This window comes from Nerophis ophidion, linkage group LG26 (genome assembly GCF_033978795.1).
Source record: "Nerophis ophidion isolate RoL-2023_Sa linkage group LG26, RoL_Noph_v1.0, whole genome shotgun sequence".
Lineage (NCBI taxonomy): Eukaryota > Metazoa > Chordata > Actinopteri > Syngnathiformes > Syngnathidae > Nerophis > Nerophis ophidion.
The window spans coordinates 32,486,732-32,507,531 of NC_084636.1; the positions used below are offsets into that span (position 1 = coordinate 32,486,732).

The window sequence follows — 20,800 nt, forward strand, 5'->3', positions numbered from 1 at the left end:
ACCAGTTGATCTGCCGCTTCTTTTATTTCTCCGATGTCCCCCCCTCCCTTGTGGAGGGGGTCCGGTCCGATGACCATGGATGAAGTACTGGCTGTCCAGAGTCGAGACCCAGGATGGAACGCTCGCCTGTATCGGTTGGGGACATCTCTACGCTGCGGATCCGCCTCCGCTTGAGATGGTTTCCTGTAGACGGGACTCTCGCTGCTGTCTTGGATCCGCTTGAACTGAACTCTCGCGGCTGTGTTGGAGCCACTATGGATTGAACTTTCACAGCATCATGTTAGACCCGCTCGACATCTATTGCTTTCGGTCCCCCAGAGGGGGGTGGGGGGTTGCCCACATCTCAGGTCCTCTCCAAGGTTTCTCATAGTCAGCATTGTCACTGGCGTCCCACTGGATGTGAATTCTCCCTGCCCACTGGGTGTGAGTTTTCCTTGCCCTTTTGTGGGTTCTTCCGAGGATGTTGTAGTCGTAATGATTTGTGCAGTCCTTTCAGACATTTGTGATTTGGGGCTATATAAATAAACATTGATTGATTGATTGGTTTAATAGATGTCATCATTGTTTGAACCTGACAACGTGAAACTAATATGTGATATAAACTCATTAAAATATGTCAAGTCTATTTATTATCCTTTTTATGATCATCGCTTATTTTTTCAAAAACCCAAAAAATTTCTTAGATTTTCAACCAGAGGCATCGGCTGTTTACGACCCCCTTCCTTTAGAAACAGCTGTTGCCATGTAATCAGGGAAAGACAAATAAAAGAGGAGGCGTACAATCTGTGTGGACACCAAGTACAGTGTCTACCCGTTTCTCCTCATTTGAGTTCAATCGAATTTTGTCTGTTTAATTCCTTGCTTCTTGTCTTGTTTAATAGATGTCATCAGCGTTTGAACCAGACAATATATATTATAGTTACTGCCTTTGGCCCCCAGTCAAATGTTCTTAGCACAATGTGGTCCCAAAGTCAAAAAGTTTGGACAGCCGTGTTCTAAAGGGTGGAAAGTCTACAAAAAGTATGCGTGGACACGCTCACTCACCCATGAAACCCCCTTTGGCGATGCTGACGTATTCTTTGTTTTTCTGCAAGACAAAGCCTTCAGTCAGCTTGGTGGAAGTGGACTTCGCAGCCCGCTGAGGTACTCGCCTGCAGGAAGTGGGCCAGCACCATGTTCATGTACATGTCTTCCTCCTCCCGGCCGCTTCCCATGAAGCACAGGTGCTCTCCGCTGGCGACGGAGCCCGACTCCAGAGACTGCTTCTGGGCCTCCAGGAGAGACTTCACCGACAGGGCGAACTCTGATGGGTTCTGGAGCATCTGCGGAGACATGTGGGTGTGACGCAGCTCTTTGGTCTCTCAGGCAGAGAACACTCACAAGGTCCGAATCCAGGTGGAAGGCCGTGGACAGGTGCCCGGCGTTGTACTGCTCGGCCGGCCTGCAGTCCACCACAAAGAAGCGCACTCCGTCCTGGGGAGACAAGTCCAGTACGGGCACATGTTAGCTCGTGCCGTGTCAAAAAAGCTCAGGGCGTTGGGAGCTGAGGGGGAACCTGCTGCAGCTGGTTGGCCTGCAGGATTTCAGGGACAGACACGGGGAGGCACAGAGCCTGACTCAGGTCTATGTCCTCCTCTTTCAGAGCCACCAGGCTGCTCCCAAACAGGTTCTGGTTCATCTGCAAGGAGTGGAGAAGGGTCAGTCAGCATCAGTGCAGGCCAGCATCTCCAGAAAGAGGACTCCTACCTTCCTGAGCGACAGGGGGGTCTTGCTCTGGTAGTACTGGGCCAGAGAGAACAGATCCTCAATGTCTTCAGCTTCCAGCCGGGATGGAGACTCTTCCAGCATTTCTGCCAGCGAAATGACACACCACACCTCAAACCCAGTACAAGACATTTACGGACAATACGCCGTCATTTTTTTCCCCACGCTTTGAACCCTGCAGCTAATTTATTGGTCTTTTTTCTCCTCAACCCCCCAAATAAGGAAATTAATTCAATAAATAAAAAAATAAAATAAAAAATCTGTCAAAAAAGCACACCTTAAACCCATTATAAGGCATTTACGGACAATAGGCCAAAACATTTTTCCCACGCTTTGCACCCTGCAGCTAATTTATAGGTTTTTTTCCCTCCGCTACCCCCCAAATAAAGAAATGAATTCACTAAATAAGAATTTTTTTCAAAATCAGTCAAAGAAGCACACCTCAAACCCAGTACAAGACGTTTACGGACAATAAGCTGGAATTTTTTTCCCCACGCTTTGAACCCTGCAGCTAATTTATGGGTCTTTTTCCTCCTCCATCCCCACATAAAGAAATAATTCAATAAATAACAAAAAAAAATTAAAATTTGTCCAAGAAGTACACTTTTAACCCAGTACAAGACATTTACGGACAATAAGCCAACATTTTTCCCCACGCTTTGCACCCTGCAGCTAATTTATGGAATATTGTTTTTCTCCTCCACCCCCAAATAAAAAAATATTCAATAAATAACAAAAAACTAATTAAAATTAGTCCAAGAAGTACACTTTTAACCCAGTACAAGACATTTACGGACAATAAGCCAACATTTTTTCCCCACGCTTTGCACCATGCAGCTAATTTATGGGTCTTTTTTTCTCCTCCACCCCCCGAATAAAGAAATTAATTCAATAAATAAAAAAATAAAATAAAAAATCTGTCAAAAAAGCACACCTTAAACCCATTATAAGGCATTTACGGACAATAAGCCAAAACATTTTTCCCACGCTTTGCACCCTGCAGCTAATTTATAGGTTTTTTTTCCTCCTCTACCCCCAAATAAAGAAATTAATTCAATAAATAAGAATAAAAAAATAAAAATCAGTCAAAGAAGCACATCTCACACCCAGTACAAGACATTTACGGACAATAAGCCGAGATTTTTTTCCCAACGCTTTGCACCCTGCAGCTAATTTATGGATCTTGTTTCTCCTCCACCCCCCAAATAAAGAAATAATTCAATAAATAACAAAAAACAAATTAAAATTAGTCCAAGAAGTACACTTTTAACCCAGTAAAAGACATTTACGGACAATAAGCTGACATTTTTTCCCCACGCTTTGAATCCTGCAGCTAATTTATGGGTCTTTTTTCTCCCGCTCCCCCAAATAAAGCAATTAATTCAATAAATAAAAAAATACAATAAAAAAATCTGTCAAAAAAGCACACCTTAAACCCATTATAAGGCATTTACGGACAATAAGCCAAAACATTTTTCCCACGCTTTGCACCCTGCAGCTAATTTATAGGTTTTTTTCCCTCCTCTACCCCTCAAATAAAGAAATGAATTCACTAAATAAGAATTTTTTCAAAATCAGTCAAAGAAGCAGACCTCAAACTCAGTACAAGACATTTACGGACAATAAGCCGACATTTTTTTCCCCACGCTTTGAACCCTGCAGCTAATTTATGGGTCTTTTTAATCCTACAACCCCCAAATAAAGAAATAATTCAATAAATAACAAAAAAAAATTCAAATTAGTCCAAGAAGTACACTTTTAACCCAGTACAAGACATTTACGGAAAATAAGCCAACATTTTTTCCCCACGCTTTGCACCCTGCAGCTAATTTATGGAATTTTTTTTCTCCTCCACCCCCAAATAAAAAAATATTTAATAAATAACAAAAAACAAAAATAAAATTAGTCCAAGAAGTACACTTTTAACCCAGTACAAGACATTTATGGACAATAAGCCAACATTTTTTCCCCAAGCTTTGCACCCTGCAGCTAATTTATGGGTCTTTTTCTCCTCCACCCCCCAAATAAAGAAATTAATTCAATAAATAAAAAAATAAAATAAAAAATCTGTCAAAAAGCACACCTTAAACCCATTATAAGGCATTTACGGACAATAAGCCAAAACATTTTTCCCACGCTTTGCACCCTGCAGCTAATTTATAGGTTTTTTTTCCTCCTCTACCCCTCAAATAAAGAAATGAATTCACTAAATAAGAATTTTTTCAAAATCAGTCAAAGAAGCACACCTCAAACCCAGTACAAGACATTTACGGACAATAAGCCGACATTTTTTTCCCCACGCTTTGAACCCTGCAGCTAATTTATGGATTTTTTTTCTCCTCCACCCCCAAATAAAGAAATAATTAAATAAATAACAAAAAAAAATGTAAATTAGTCCAAGAAGTACACTTTTAACCCAGTACAAGACATTTACGGACAATAAGCCGACATTTTTTTCCCCACGCTTTGAACCCTGCAGCTAATTTATGGGTCTTTTTTCTCCTCAACCCCCCGAATAAAGAAATTAATTAAATAAATAAAAAAATTAAATAAAAAATCTGTCAAAAAAGCACACCTTAAACCCATTATAAGGCATTTACGGACAATAAGCTGACATTTTTTCCCCATGCTTTGAACCCTGCAGCTAATTTATGGGTCTTTTTTCTCCTCAACCCTCCAAATAAAGAAATTAATTCAATAAATAAAAAAATAAAATAAAAAATCTGTCGAAAAAGCACACCTCAAACCCATTATAAGACATTTACGGACAATAAGCCAACACATTTTTCCCACGCTTTGCACCCTGCAGCTAATTTATAGTTTTTTTTCCTCCTCTACCCCCCAAATAAAGAAATGAATTCACCAAATAAGAATTTTTTCAAAATCAGTCAAAGAAGTACACCTCAAACCCAGTACAAGACGTTTACGGACAATAAGCTGACATTTTTTTCCCCACGCTTTTAACCCTGCAGCTAATGTATGGGTCTTTTTCCTCCTCCACCCCCCGAATAAAGAAAATAATTCAATAAATAAGAATAAAAAAATAAATATCGGTCAAAGATGCACATCTCACACCCAGTACAAGACATTTACGGACAATAAGCCGAGATTTTTTCCCCACGCTTTGAACCCTGCAGCTAATTTATGGGTCTTTTTCCTCCTACAACCCCCAAATAAAGAAATAATTCAATAAATAACAAAAAAAATTAAAATTAGTCCAAGAAGTACACTTTTAACCCAGTACAAGACATTTACGGACAATAAACCAACATTTTTTCCCCACGCTTTGAACCCTGCAGCTAATTTATGGGTCTTTTTTCTCCTTAACCCCCCAAATAAAGAAATTAATTCAATAAATAAAAAAATGAAATAAAAAATCCATCAAAAAAGCACACCTTAAACCCATTATAAGGCATTTACGGACAATAAGCCAAAACATTTTTCCCACGCTTTGCACCCTGCAGCTAATTTATAGTTTTTTTTCCCCTCCTCTACCCCCCAAATAAAGAAATGAATTCACTAAATAAGATTTTTTTCAAAATCAGTCAAAGAAGTACACCTCAAACCCAGTACAAGACGTTTACGGACAATAAGCCGACATTTTTTTCCCCACGCTTTGAACCCTGCAGCTAATTTATGGGTCTTTTTCCTCCTCCACCCCCCAAATAAAGAAAATAATTCAATAAATAAGAATAAAAAAATAAATATCGGTCAAAGAAGCACATCTCACACCCAGTACAAGACATTTACGGACAATAAGCCGAGATTTTTTTCCCAACGCTTTGAACCCTGCAGCTAATTTATGGATCTTTTTTCTCCTCCACCCCCAAATAAAGAAATAATTCAATAACAAAAAAAAAATTAAAATTAGTCCAAGAAGTACACTTTTAACCCAGTACAAGACATTTACGGACAATAAGCCGACATTTTTTCCCCATGCTTTGCACCCTGCAGCTAATTTATGGGTCTTTTTTCTCCTCAACCCCCCAAATAAAGAAATTAATTCAATAAATAAAAAAATAAAACAAAAAATCTGTCAAAAAAGCACACCTTAAACCCATTATAAGGCATTTACGGACAATAAGCCAAAACATTTTTCCCACGCTTTGCACCCTGCGGCTAATTTATAGGGTTTTTTTTCCCCTCCTCCACCCCCCAAATAAAGAAATGAATTCACTAAATAAGATTTTTTTCAAAATCAGTCAAAGAAGCACACCTCAAACCCAGTAAAAGACATTTACAGACAATAAGCTGACATTTTTTCCCCATGCTTTGCACCCTGCAGCTAATAAATGGATCTTTTTTCTCCTCCACCCCCAAAAAAAGAAATAATTCAATAAATAACAAAAAAAAAAAAAAAATTTGTCCAAGAAGTACACTTTTAACCCAGTACAAGACATTTATGGACAATAAGCCAACATTTTTTCCCCAAGCTTTGCACCCTGCAGCTAATTTATGGGTCTTTTTTCTCCAAATAAAGAAATTAATTCAATAAATAAAAAAATAAAATAAAAAATCTGTCAAAAAAGCACACCTTAAACCCATTATAAGGCATTTACGGACAATAAGCCAAAACATTTTTCCCACGCTTTGCACCCTGCAGCTAATTTATAGTTTTTTTTTCCCTCCTCTACCCCCCAAATAAAGAAATGAATTCACTAAATAAGAATTTTTTCAAAATCAGTCAAAGAAGTACACCTCAAACCCAGTACAAGACGTTTACGGACAATAAGCCGACATTTTTTTCCCCACGCTTTGAACCCTGCAGCTAATTTATGGGTCTTTTTCATCCTACAACCCCCAAATAAAGAAATTAATTCAATAAATGAGAATAAAAAAATAAATATCAGTCAAAGAAGCACACCTCAAACCCACTACAAGACATTTACGGACAATAAGCCGACATTTTTTCCCCCACGCTTTGAACCCTGCAGCTAATTTATGGGTCTTTTTCCTCCTCCACCCCCCAAATAAAGAAAATAATTCAATAAATAAGAATAAAAAAATAAATATCGGTCAAAGATGCACATCTCACACCCAGTACAAGACATTTACGGACAATAAGCCGAGATTTTTTTCCCAACGCTTTGAACCCTGCAGCTAATTTATGGGTCTTTTTCCTCCTACAACCCCCAAATAAAGAAATAATTCAATAAATAACAAAAAAAATTAAAATTAGTCCAAGAAGTACACTTCAAACCCAGTACAAGACATTTACGGACAATAAACCAACATTTTTCCCCACGCTTTGAACCCTGCAGCTAATTTATGGGTCTTTTTTCTCCTCAACCCCCCAAATAAAGAAATTAATTCAATAAATAAAAAAATGAAATAAAAAATCTGTCAAAAAAGCACACCTTAAACCCATTATAAGGCATTTAAGGACAATAAGCCAAAACATTTTTCCCACGCTTTGCACCCTGCAGCTAATTTATGGGTCCTTTTCGTCCTACAACCCCCAAATAAAGAAATAATTCAATAAATAACAAACAAAAATTAAAATTAGTCCAAGAAGTACACTTTGATCCCAGTACAAGACATTTACGGACAATAAGCCAACATTTTTTCCCCACGCTTTGAACCCTGCAGCTAATTTATGGGTCTTTTTTCTCCTCAACCCCCCAAATAAAGAAATTAATTCAATAAATAAAAAAATTAAATAAAAAATCTGTCAAAAAAGCACACCTTAAACCCATTATAAGGCATTTACGGACAATAAGCCAAAACATTTTTCCCACGCTTTGCACCCTGCAGCTAATTTATAGTTTTTTTTTCCTCCTCTAGCCCCCAAATAAAGAAATGAATTCACTAAATAAGAATTTTTTCAAAATCAGTCAAAGAAGTACACCTCAAACCCAGTACAAGACGTTTACGGACAATAAGCCGACATTTTTTTCCCCACGCTTTGAACCCTGCAGCTAATTTATGGGTCTTTTTCCTCCTACAACCACCAAATAAAGAAATTAATTCAATAAATAAGAATAAAAAAATAAATATCAGTCAAAGAAGCACACCTCAAACCCACTACAAGACATTTACGGACAATAAGCCGACATTTTTTCCCCCACGCTTTGAACCCTGTAGCTAATTTATAGTTTTTTTTTCCTCCTCTACCCCCCAAATAAAGAAATTAATTCACTAAATAAGAATTTTTTCAAAATCAGTCCAAGAAGTACACCTCAAACCCAGTACAAAACGTTTACGGACAATAAGCCGACATTTTTTTCCCCACGCTTTGAACCCTGCAGCTAATTTATGGGTCTTTTTCCTCCTACAACCCCCAAATAAAGAAATTAATTCAATAAATAAGAATAAAAAAATAAATATCAGTCAAAGAAGCACACCTCAAACCCAGTACAAGACATTTACGGACAATAAGCTGACATTTTTTCCCCATGCTTTGAACCCTGCAGCTAATTTATGGATCTTTTTTCTCCTCCACCCCCCGAATAAAGAAATTAATTCAATAAATAAGAATAAAAAAATAAAAATCAGTCAAAGAAGCACATCTCACACCCAGTACAAGACATTTACGGACAATAAGCCGAGATTTTTTTCCCCACGCTTTGCACCTTGCAGCTAATTTATGGATCTTTTTTCTCCTCCGCCCCCAATTTGGGGGTGGAGGAGAAATGGCTTTTGTTTTGCATAGTACAGTTTTAACTTGTACTTGCAGACGTAGCGACGAACTGTAGTTACTGACAGGCATTTTCTGAAGTGTTCCTGAGCCCATGTGGTGATATCCTTTACACACCGACGTCGCTTGTTGATGCAGTACCGCCTGTGGGTTCGAATCATATCATGGCTTACGTGCAGTGATTTCTCCAGCTTCTCTGAACCTTTTGATGATATAACGGAGCGTAGATAGTGAAATCCCTAAATTCCTTGCAATAGCTGGCTGAGAAATGTTGTTCTTAAACAATTTGCTCAAGCATTTGTTGACAAAGCGGTGACCCTCGCCCCATCCTTGTTTGTGAATGACTGAGCATTTCACGGAAGCTGCTTTTATACCCAATCATGGCACCCACCTGTTCCCAATAAGCCTGTTCACCTGTGGGATGTTCCAAATAAGTGTTTGATGAGCATTCCTCAACTTTCTCAGTCTTTTTTGCCACTTTTTGAAACATGTTGCAGGCATCAAATTCCAAATGAGCTAATATTTGCAAAAAATATCAAAGTTTTCCAGTTGGAACATTAAATATATTGTCTTTGCAGTCTATTGAAATTAGTATAATTTTAAAAGGATTTGCAGATCACTGTATTCTGTTTTTATTTACCATTTACACAACGTGCCAACTTCACTGCTTTCGGGGTTTTTAGTATCCGTCACAACATGTAATATTAATACATTTCGCTCATTTCCCTTCAACAACAACAACAACACTACTAATCATGGCAGACTTGACGAGAGACACCAAAGACTAGTTTTGGGATTTGTATACCGTATTTTTCGGACTATAAGTCGCATTTTTTTAATAGTTTGGCCGGGGGTGCGACATGTACTCCGGAGCGACTTATGTTTGAAATTATTAACACATTACCGTAAAATATAAAATAATATCATTTATTTCATTCGCGGAAGAGACGAAGAAAATGTCAGCAATCGTCACACATACGTCAACCAATAAGAATTTGGCGGGGGAGGGTCATGGCAGAAGTGCATTGTGGGTCATGGAATGGTAACTGCTATATGCTATATGCTACTGCCGTAGCTATTAAAATGGATAATTTCATCGTTGGCGGTAAGAAGGGCTGAACAAAAATGGCACTGAAAAGGAAATCATGTACTGCAGATTACACAACATCAAATAATATTATTTATCTCATTCGCGGAAGAGATGAAGACAATGACAGCAATCGTCACACAAACGTCAACCAATAAGAATTCGGCAGGGGGAGGGTCATGGCAAAAGTGCATTGTGGGTCATGGAATGGTAACTGCTATATGCTATATACTACTGCCGTAGCTATTAAAATGGATCATTTCATCGTTGGCTGTAACTTATAAAAACTGAGGACTGAACAAAAGTGGCACAGAAAAGGAAATCATGTACTGCAGATTACAAACTGGACGTAGTGAAATATGCAGCAGAAAACGACAAGAGGAAGCGGGGCATAACTTTGGAGTTGGCAGAGTTGTTTCGAAACGACATCGAGGAAGAACATTTCATGGGATTTATCGATTAGGAGTGACAGATTGTTTGGTAAACATATAGCATGTTCTATATGTTATAGTTCAGGGGTGCCCACACTTTTTCTGCAGGCGAGCTACTTTTCAATTGACCAACTCGAGGGGATCTACCTCATTTATATATATCATTTATATTTATTTATTCATGAAAGAGACATTTTTGTAAACAAGTTAAATGTGTTTAATGATAATACAAGCATGTGTAACACATATAGATGTCTTTCTTTCACGAAGACAAGAATATAAGTTGGTGTATTACCTGATTCTGATGACTTGCATTGATTGGAATCAGACAGTAATGATGATAACGCCCACATTTTCAAATGGAGGAGAAAAAAAAGTTGTCCTTTCTGTACAATACCACATGAAAGTGGTTGGTTTTTGGCATCTAATTCATCCAGCTTCCATACACTTTACAAGAAAAACATTGGCGGCAAATTCCGTAGCTTGCTTGATTGACATTCACGGCACCCGAGGGTCTTGTGAGATGACGCTGGCTGCTGCCAGTTCATTATTATGAAAAAATGACAGAGAGGAAGGCGAGAAACACTTTTTATTTCAACAGACTTTCGCGCCGTCCCTTCCGTCAAAACTCTAAAGGCCGACTGCACATTTCCTATCTTCACAATAAAAGCCCTGCTTCATGCTGCCTGCGCTAACAAAATAAGAGTCCCGGAAAGCTGGCGTGCACAAGTGATGTGCACGCCAGCTTTCTGAGGGATCGCTTGTGCACGCCAGTTTTCCGAGACTCTGTATTTAGTTAGCGCAGGCAGCATGAAGCAGGGCTTTTATTGTGAAGATAGGAAATGTGCAGTCGGCCTTTAGAGTTTTGACGGAAGGTACGGCGCGAGAGTCTGTTGAAATAAAAAGTGTTTCTCGCCTTCCTCTCGGTCATATTTTCATAATAATGATCTTGCAGCAGCCAGCGTCATCTCACAAGACCCTCCGGTACCGTGAATGTCATTTAAGTGACGTCTTGGTGAAGATTGATGATCACTAATTTTTAGGTCTATTTTTTTTTAAAGCCTGGCTGGAGATCGACTGACACACCCCCCGCGGTCGACTGGTAGCTCGCGATCGACGTAATGGGCACCCCTGTTATAGTTATTTGAATGACTCTAACCATATGTTACGTTAACATACCAGTCACCCTCTCTGGTGGTTATTTATGCCTCATATAACGTACACTCACTATTCTTTATTTATTTTAAATTGCCTTTCAAATGTCTATTCTTGGTGTTGGATTTTATCAAATAAATTTCCCCCAAAAATTGGACTTATACTCAGTGCGACGTATATATGTTTTTTTTCCTTCTTTATTATGCATTTTCGGCCGGTGCGACGTATACTCCGGAGCGATTTATAATCCAAAAAATACGGTATGTACATAAGCATGAAATGAGAACTTACGGACGATGGCCTCCTTGCTGTCTGCTTCTTTGGCAAGGATGGTTTCTCTGAGGAAGAGCATCAGTTTAGCAACGTATGAGGATGATCAGGAAGGAGACGGGTCTCAGAAGAGCCTACTTGGCATTGACGAGGATGACGAGCATGAGGAAGAAGACAAGGAAAGGGTCAGCCTGCTGGAGGTAGGCGTCCCACAGGGCCTGCGTGACATCGGGTGGACAATGGCTGGAGAACAGGCTGCCCAGCTGTGCGGGAGAAAGAAGCAGGGACATTGTTAAAGACCGTTCAAGTGCCCGAAAGGCGCAGGAAGTCAAACGCACCCAGTGGATGGCGTAGGAGTCAGGGGTGATCTTTTTGGTGTCCAGGAAGGAGCAGAGTTCTGGCTCGTGGTACTGCAGGAGTAGTCTGTACAGGTGGAAGGGGTGGCCTTTGGGCACGCACTCCCTACAAAAAAAAAGCGTTTTTTGTTTTTTTTTCTGCTTCAGTTTTGGCAGCGCGAGGAGGGCCGAGGCGCGGCCCGCTCACCGTGGAATGTGCTTGTTCATGACGGCGTAGAAGCAGTTGTACAGGTCGCTGCGCGGCAGCCCCAGACCCAGCAGCGGCTTGAGGAGGTGTGGCCAGCTCAGCTCCGAGGTGAAGCTGATGTTGCGAGACTTGCAGTAGAAGGTGATGACCGCCTCCACGTCCGAGACCAGACCCGTCCTGTCCCCGTCGCACGCCTCCAGCTGGTCTGAACGTGGGTGGCGGACACATAGGAGACGTTAGACGAGGACATACATTGTACATACAAATACACATATACTCACATACACACCGTTATTCATACATACATGCATACATACATACCTACGCTCCCACATACATACACAAATACAGTACATACCTACATACTCAAAGTTTGTACATTCACTGTACAAACATACATATACACATACTGTACATCAGGGGTGCCCATTACGTCGATCGCGATCGACTGGTCGATCTCGGAGGGTGTGTCAGTCGATCTCAAGCCAGGCATTAAAAAATAGACATAAAAATGAGCAATCATCAATCATACCAAGACTTCACTTTCGTCAGTTGTTTGACATTCTCGGCACCCGAGGATCTTGTGAGATGACGCTGGCTGCTGCGAGCTCATATTTAAGAAAAAAAATCACTAACAGGGCGGACGCAGAGAAACACATTTTATTTCTAGAGACTCCGTACCTACTGTCAAAACTCTAAAGACCGACTGCACAGTTCCTGTCTTCACCATAAAAGACCTGTTTCATCCTGCCTGTGCTAACAAAATAAGAGTCTCAGAAAGCTAGCGTGCACAAGCTAGCAAGCTACGGAGTTTGATGCCAATGTATTTCTCCCACGCCCTCAGCGGCCGCTTTCTCACTTGCTTGCCCACCCGCACTCTCACTGACGTCACTCACCTGCTGCCAGACATTAAAGGGCCACACACATATGCTCATAACAAAGTGTTTAAAAACGAGTATGCAAGTTGGACAAATGAGATGCCAAATCCAACCACTTTCATGTGGTATTGGACAGAAAGGAGGACTTTTTTTTTTCCTCCATTCGAAAATGCGGACGTTATCAGCACCACTGTCTGATTCCAATCAATGCAAGTCATCAGAATCAGGTAATACACCAACTTATATTCTTGTCTTCATGAAAGAAAGGAATCTATGTGTGTTAAACATGCTTGTATTATCATTAAACACCATTAACTTGTTAACAAAAATGTCTCTTTCATAAATAAATAAATATAAATTATAAATAGGAATGAGGTAGATCTCGACTTGGTCAATTGAAAAGTAGCTCGCCTGCAGAAAAAGTGTGAGCGCCCCTGCTGTACATATACATTCACTGTACACACATACATATATACATACTGTACATATACATTCACTATACAAACATACATATATACATACTGTACATATACATTCGATTCATAAACATACATATACACATATATGTACACATACATTCACTGTACAAACACATATATACACATACTGTAAACACATACATATAAACATACATGTACAAATATATTCACTGTACAAACATTAGGGGTGTAACGGGACACAAAAATTTCGGTTCGGTACGTACCTCGGTTTAGAGGTCACGGTTCGGTTCATTTTCGGTACAGTAAGAAAACAACCAAATATAAATTTTTTGGGTTATTTATTTACCAAATTTGTAAACAATGGCTTTATCCTTTTAACATTGGGAACACTATAATAATTCTGCCCACGTTAATCCACATTAAACTGCCTCGAGTTGTTGCTTTGATTAAATAAAATAAAAAAAAATGTTCTTCTACATATAAAAAGTGCAACATTAAACAGTTTCAAGTCAACTCATCATGCTTAATTTATTACAGCATTTGGGAAGCCTTTAGTTGACTTTTATTATGTAAATGTTATATTTTTGTTAAAATGTGATTGCAGGCACCCTGCCATTCAAAACTATGCTGCTACATTACTGATTAATGTAACTATAGCTAAAAATAGTACAACTGTAATAGGAGAGACTACTCATTCCTGATATCTATGGAGTTCATGTTGTCCATCCATCATCTTCCGCTTATCCGAGGTCGGGTCGCGGGGGCAGCAGCCTAAGCAGGGAAACCCAGACTTCCCTCTCCCCAGCCACTTCGTCTAGCTCTTCCCGGGGGATCCCGAGGCGTTCCCAGGCCAGCCGGGAGACATAGTCTTCCCAACGTGTCCTGGGTCTTCCCCGTGGCCTCCTACCGGTTGGACGTGCCCTAAACACCTCACTAGGGAGGCGTTCGGGTGGCATCCTGACCAGATGCCGGAACCACCTCATCTGGCTCCTCTCCATGTGGAGGAGCAGCGGCTTTACTTTGAGTTCCTCCCGGATGGCAGAGCTTCTCACCCTATCTCTAAGGGAGAGACCTGGAAACTCATTTGGGCCGCTTGTACCCGTGATCTTATCCTTTCGGTCATGACCCAAAGCTCATGACCATAGGTGAGGATGGGAACGTAGATCGACCGGTAAATTGAGAGCTTTGCCTTCCGGCTCAGCTCCTTCTTCACCACAACGGATCGGTACAACGTCCGCATTACTGAAGACGCCGCACCGATCCGCCTGTCGATCTCACGATCCACTCTTCCCCCACTCGTGAACAAGACTCCTAGGTACTTGAACTCCTCCACTTGGGGCAGGGTCTCCTGTTGTTGCTTTGAATAAATAAAATGACAAAACCTTTCTTCTACATATAAAAAGTGCAACATTAAACAGTTTCAAGTCAACTCATCATGCTTAATTTATTACAGCATTTGGGAAGTCTGTAGTTGACTTTTATTACACACACACACACACACACGCACACACACACGGCAAAATGAGCTAACGTAACGCTAAAAGCTAATTAGCCTTCACCTCAAGCCAGAACTATGAGCGAGCTGAGCTGCAGTTTAAGTTTCTAGAAGGTCAACGGGCTCATAGTGATGTTTGTAATAGTTGTGACTGGGAAGTGTTTTTTATAATTTGGGGAGTGTACGATGTCAGATGCTCACCTGCTAAACACATATCTGCTCATCTCGACGCCGGAGCACTGACAACATGCTTTCTGAATACGCACTGCTGATTGGCTTTGTATGTAACCAATCAGATGGTTTTGTGGGCGGGACAAAGCTGGGTGCTCACTGCTCAGACAGAGGCAGAAAGCAGAGCCGCTGGCTAAGACTTTAGATTACAAACTCGTTCGATACACCCTCGTACCGAACCGAAACGGTTCAATACAAATACACGTACCGTTACACCCCTACTATATGTACATCTACATTCACTGTACAAACATGAATTTTACTTCTGTTTTAAATGTTATTTTGTAGTTTGTCCTTTGCCTCTATTTCTTTGTGGTGTATTTGTTCTTCAACTGTGGTCGTTTTTAAAGGGCTTTATAAATGTTATGTTAGCATGTAGCTCCCAAAGTTATGCTAGTTTTGCTAACCTAGCATGACGTTAAAATGTATGGTTAGCGTGTAGCTCACATAGCTATTCTAGTGTTGTAAACATAACATTATGTTAAAATTCAATCTTAGCATGTAGCTCACAGAGTTATGCTAGTGTTGCTAACCTAGCAGGATGTTAAAATGTCTTGTTAGCATGTAGCTCACATAGCCATGCATGTGTTGCTAACCTGGCATGATGTTAAATTGTAATGTTAGCATGGAGCTCAATTAGTTATACTGGTTTTGATAACCTAGCATGATGTTAAAATGTATTGTTAGCATGGAGCTCACATAGCTATGCTAGTGTTGCTAACATAACATGATGTTATAATTCAATGTTAGCATGTAGCTCACATAGTTATGCTAGTGTTGCTAACCTAGCAGGATGTTAAAATTGCGTGTTAGCATGTAGCTCACATAGCTATGCTAGTGTTGCCAACCTGGCATGATGTTAAATTGTAATGTTAGCATGTAGCTCACATAGCCATGCTAGTGTTGCTAACATAACATAATGTTAAAATTCAATGTTAGCATGTAGCTCACACAGTTATGCTAGTGTCGCTAACCTAGCAGGATGTTAAAATGTCTTGTTAGCATGTAGCTCACATACCTATGCATGTGTTGCTATCCTGGCATGATGTTAAATTGTAATGTTAGCATGTAGCTCACATAGTTATGCTAGTTTTGCTAACCTAGCATGGTGTTAAAATGTATTGTTAGCATGTAGCTCACATAGCTATGCTAGTGTTGCTAACATAACATGTTAAAATTCAATGTTAGCATGTAGCTCACAGTTATGCTAGTGTTGCTAACCTAGCAGGATGTTAAAAATGTTGCTCACACATTTCTGCTAGTGTCGCTAACCTAGCAGGATGTTAAAATGTCTTGTTAGCATGTAGCTCACATACCTATGCATGTGTTGCTATCCTGGCATGATGTTAAATTGTAATGTTAGCATGTAGCTCACATAGTTATGCTAGTTTTGCTAACCTAGCATGGTGTTAAAATGTATTGTTAGCATGTAGCTCACATAGCTATGCTAGTGTTGCTAACATAACATGTTAAAATTCAATGTTAGCATGTAGCTCACACAGTTATGCTAGTGTCGCTAACCTAGCAGGATGTTAAAAATGTAGCTCACACATTTCTGCTAGTGTCGCTAACCTAGCAGGATGTTAAAATGTCTTGTTAGCATGTAGCTCACATACCTATGCATGTGTTGCTTTCCTGGCGCAATGTTAAATCGTAATGTTAGCATGTAGCTCACATAGTTATGCTAGTTTTGCTAACCTAGCATGGTGTTAAAATGTATTGTTAGAAAGTAGCTCACATAGTATGCTAGTGTTGCTAACATAACATGTTAAAATTCAATGTTAACATGTAGCTCACAGTTATGCTAGTGTTGCTAACCTAGCAGGATGTTAAAAATGTAGCTCACACATTTCTGCTAGTGTCGCTAACCTAGCAGGATGTTAAAATGTCTTGTTAGCATGTAGCTCACATACCTATGCATGTGTTGCTATCCTGGCATGATGTTAAATTGTAATGTTAGCATGTAGCTCACATAGTTATGCTAGTTTTGCTAACCTAGCATGTTGTTAAAATGTATTGTTAGAAAGTAGCTCACATAGCTATGCTAGTGTTGCTAACATAACATGTTAAAATTCAATGTTAGCATGTAGCTCACACAGTTATGCTCGTGTTGCTAACCTAGCAGGATGTTAAAAATGTAGCTCACACATTTCTGCTAGTGTCGCTAACCTAGCAGGATGTTAAAATGTCTTGTTAGCATGTAGCTTACATACCTATGCATGTGTTGCTAACCTGGCATGATGTTAAATTGTAATGTTGGCATGTAGCTCACATAGTTATGCTAGTTTTGCTAACCTAGCATGTTGTTAAAATGTATTGTTAGAAAGTAGCTCACATAGCTATGCTAGTGTTGCTAACATAACATGTTAAAATTCAATGTTAGCATGTAGCTCACACAGTTATGCTAGTGTCGCTAACCTAGCAGGATGTTAAAAAGGTATTGTTAGCATGTAGCTCACACAGTTATGCCAGAGTTGCTAACCTAGCAGGATGTTAAAATGCATTGTTAGCATGTAGCTCATATAGCTATGCTAGTGTTGCTAACCTAGCAGGATGTTAAAATGTAGCGTTAGCATGCAGTTCACATAGCTATGATAGTGTTGCGAACATAATATGATGTTAAAATGTATTGTTAGCATGTAGCTCACATAGGTATGCATGTGTTGCTATCCTGGCATGATGTTAAATTGTAATGTTAGCATGTAGCTCACATAGTTATGCTAGTTTTGCTAACCTAGCATGTTGTTAAAATGTATTGTTAGAAAGTAGCTCACATAGCTATGCTAGTGTTGCTAACATAACATGTTAAAATTCAATGTTAGCATGTAGTTCACACAGTTATGCTAGTGTTGCTAACCTAGCAGGATGTTAAAAATGTAGCTCACACATTTCTGCTAGTGTCGCTAACCTAGCAGGATGTTAAAATGTCTTGTTAGCATGTAGCTCACATACCTATGCATGTGTTGCTATCCTGGCATGATGTTAAATTGTAATGTTAGCATGTAGCTCACATAGTTATGCTAGTTTTGCTAACCTAGTATGTTGTTAAAATGTAATGTTAGCATGTAGCTCACATAGCCATGCTAGTGTTGCTAACACAACATAATGTTAAAATTCAATGTTAGCATGTAGCTCACATAGTTATGCTAGTGTCGCTAACCTAGCAGGATGTTAAAATGTCTTGTTAGCATGTAGCTCACATGCCTATGCATGTGTTGCTATCCTGGCATGATGTTAAATTGTAATGTTAGCATGTAGCTCACATAGTTATGCTAGTTTTGCTAACCTAGCATGTTGTTAAAATGTATTGTTAGAAAGTAGCTCACATAGCTATGCTAGTGTTGCTAACATAACATGTTAAAATTCAATGTTAGCATGTAGCTCACACAGTTATGCTAGTGTTGCTAACCTAGCAGGATGTTAAAAATGGAGCTCACACATTTCTGCTAGTGTCGCTAACCTAGCAGGATGTTAAAATGTCTTGTTAGCATGTAGCTCACATACCTATGCATGTGTTGCTATCCTGGCATGATGTTAAATTGTAATGTTAGCATGTAGCTCTCATAGTTATGCTAGTTTTGCTAACCTAGCATGTTGTTAAAATGTATTGTTAGAAAGTAGCCCACATAGCTATGCTAGTGTTGCTAACATAACATGTTAAAATTCAATGTTAGCATATAACTCACACAGTTATGCTAGTGTTGCTAACCTAGCAGGATGTTAAAGATGTAGCTCACACATTTCTGCTAGTGTCGCTAACCTAGCAGGATGTTAAAATGTCTTGTTAGCATGTAGCTCACATACCTATGCATGTGTTGCTATCCTGGCATGATGTTAAATTGTAATGTTGGCATGTAGCTCACATAGTTATGCTAGTTGTGCTAACCTAGCATGTTGTTAAAATGTATTGTTAGAAAGTAGCTCACATAGCTATGCTAGTGTTGCTAACATAACATGTTAAAATTCAATGTTAGCATGTAGCTCACACAGCTATGCTAGTGTCGCTTACCCAGCAGGATGTTAAAAATGTATCGTTAGCATGCAGTTCACATAGCTATGATAGTGTTGCGAACATAATATGATGTTAAAATGTATTGTTAGCATGTAGCTCACATAGGTATGCATGTGTTGCTATCCTGGCATGATGTTAAATTGTAATGTTAGCATGTAGCTCACATAGTTATGCTAGTTTTGCTAACCTAGCATGTTGTTAAAATGTATTGTTAGAAAGTAGCTCACATAGGTATGCATGTGTTGCTATCCTGGCATGATGTTAAAATTCAATGTTAGCATGCAGCTCACACAGTTATGCTAGTGTCGCTAACCTAGCAGGATGTTAAAAAGGTATTGTTAGCATGTAGCTCACACAGTTATGCCAGAGTTGCTAACCTAGCAGGATGTTAAAATGTATTGTTAGCATGTAGCTCATATAGCTATGCTAGTGTTGCTAACCTAGCAGGATGTTAAAATGTAGCGTTAGCATGCAGTTCACATAGCTATGATAGTGTTGCGAACATAATATGATGTTAAAATGTATTGTTAGCATGTAGCTCACATAGGTATGCTAGTGTTGCTAACATAACATGTTAAAATTCAATGTTAGCATGTAGTTCACACAGTTATGCTAGTGTTGCTAACCTAGCAGGATGTTAAAAATGTAGCTCACACATTTCTGCTAGTGTCGCTAACCTAGCAGGATGTTAAAATGTCTTGTTAGCATGTAGCTCACATACCTATGCATGTGTTGCTATCCTGGCATGATGTTAAATTGTAATGTTAGCATGTAGCTCACATAGTTATGCTAGTTTTGCTAACCTAGTATGTTGTTAAAATGTAATGTTAGCATGTAGCTCACATAGCCATGCTAGTGTTGCTAACACAACATAATGTTAAAATTCAATGTTAGCATGTAGCTCACATAGTTATGCTAGTGTCGCTAACCTAGCAGGATGTTAAAATGTCTTGTTAGCATGTAGCTCACATGCCTATGCATGTGTTGCTATCCTGGCATGATGTTAAATTGTAATGTTAGCATGTAGCTCACATAGTTATGCTAGTTTTGCTAACCTAGCATGTTGTTAAAATGTATTGTTAGAAAGTAGCTCACATAGCTATGCTAGTGTTGCTAACATAACATGTTAAAATTCAATGTTAGCATGTAGCTCACACAGTTATGCTAGTGTTGCTAACCTAGCAGGATGTTAAAAATGGAGCTCACACATTTCTGCTAGTGTCGCTAACCTAGCAGGATGTTAAAATGTCTTGTTAGCATGTAGCTCACATACCTATGCATGTGTTGCTATCCTGGCATGATGTTAAATTGTAATGTTAGCATGTAGCTCTCATAGTTATGCTAGTTTTGCTAACCTAGCATGTTGTTAAAATGTATTGTTAGAAAGTAGCCCACATAGCTATGCTAGTGTTGCTAACATAACATGTTAAAATTCAATGTTAGCATATAACTCACACAGTTATGCTAGTGTTGCTAACCTAGCAGGATGTTAAAGATGTAGCTCACACATTTCTGCTAGTGTCGCTAACCTAGCAGGATGTTAAAATGTCTTGTTAGCATGTAGCTCACATACCTATGCATGTGTTGCTATCCTGGCATGATGTTAAATTGTAATGTTGGCATGTAGCTCACATAGTTATGCTAGTTGTGCTAACCTAGCATGTTGTTAAAATGTATTGTTAGAAAGTAGCTCACATAGCTATGCTAGTGTTGCTAACATAACATGTTAAAATTCAATGTTAGCATGTAGCTCACACAGCTATGCTAGTGTCGCTTACCCAGCAGGATGTTAAAAATGTATCGTTAGCATGCAGTTCACATAGCTATGATAGTGTTGCGAACATAATATGATGTTAA

The 20,800-nt window shown here is 39.3% G+C and overlaps 2 protein-coding genes across 4 annotated transcripts in view; one reads left to right on the forward strand and one right to left on the reverse strand.

The window, feature by feature from the left end:
• The window catches only part of LOC133543404 (uncharacterized), a 428,419-nt gene that overhangs the window by 82,716 nt on the left and 324,903 nt on the right, over positions 1-20,800 (forward strand). The gene's annotated exons all lie outside the window — the stretch shown is intronic.
• LOC133543399 (TBC1 domain family member 23-like) overlaps positions 1-20,800 on the reverse strand; it is a 57,684-nt gene that overhangs the window by 25,828 nt on the left and 11,056 nt on the right. For both annotated transcript variants that reach the window (XM_061887949.1, XM_061887948.1), the window contains exons 4-12: positions 11,888-12,092; positions 11,683-11,806; positions 11,483-11,607; positions 11,366-11,412; positions 1,747-1,850; positions 1,556-1,678; positions 1,381-1,473; positions 1,152-1,322; positions 1,045-1,087 (exon numbers count right to left, since the gene is read on the reverse strand). In XM_061887949.1, the coding sequence (XP_061743933.1) occupies positions 1,045-1,087; positions 1,152-1,322; positions 1,381-1,473; positions 1,556-1,678; positions 1,747-1,850; positions 11,366-11,412; positions 11,483-11,607; positions 11,683-11,806; positions 11,888-12,092 (1,035 nt within the window). The remainder of the gene's footprint in view (positions 1-1,044; positions 1,088-1,151; positions 1,323-1,380; positions 1,474-1,555; positions 1,679-1,746; positions 1,851-11,365; positions 11,413-11,482; positions 11,608-11,682; positions 11,807-11,887; positions 12,093-20,800) is intronic.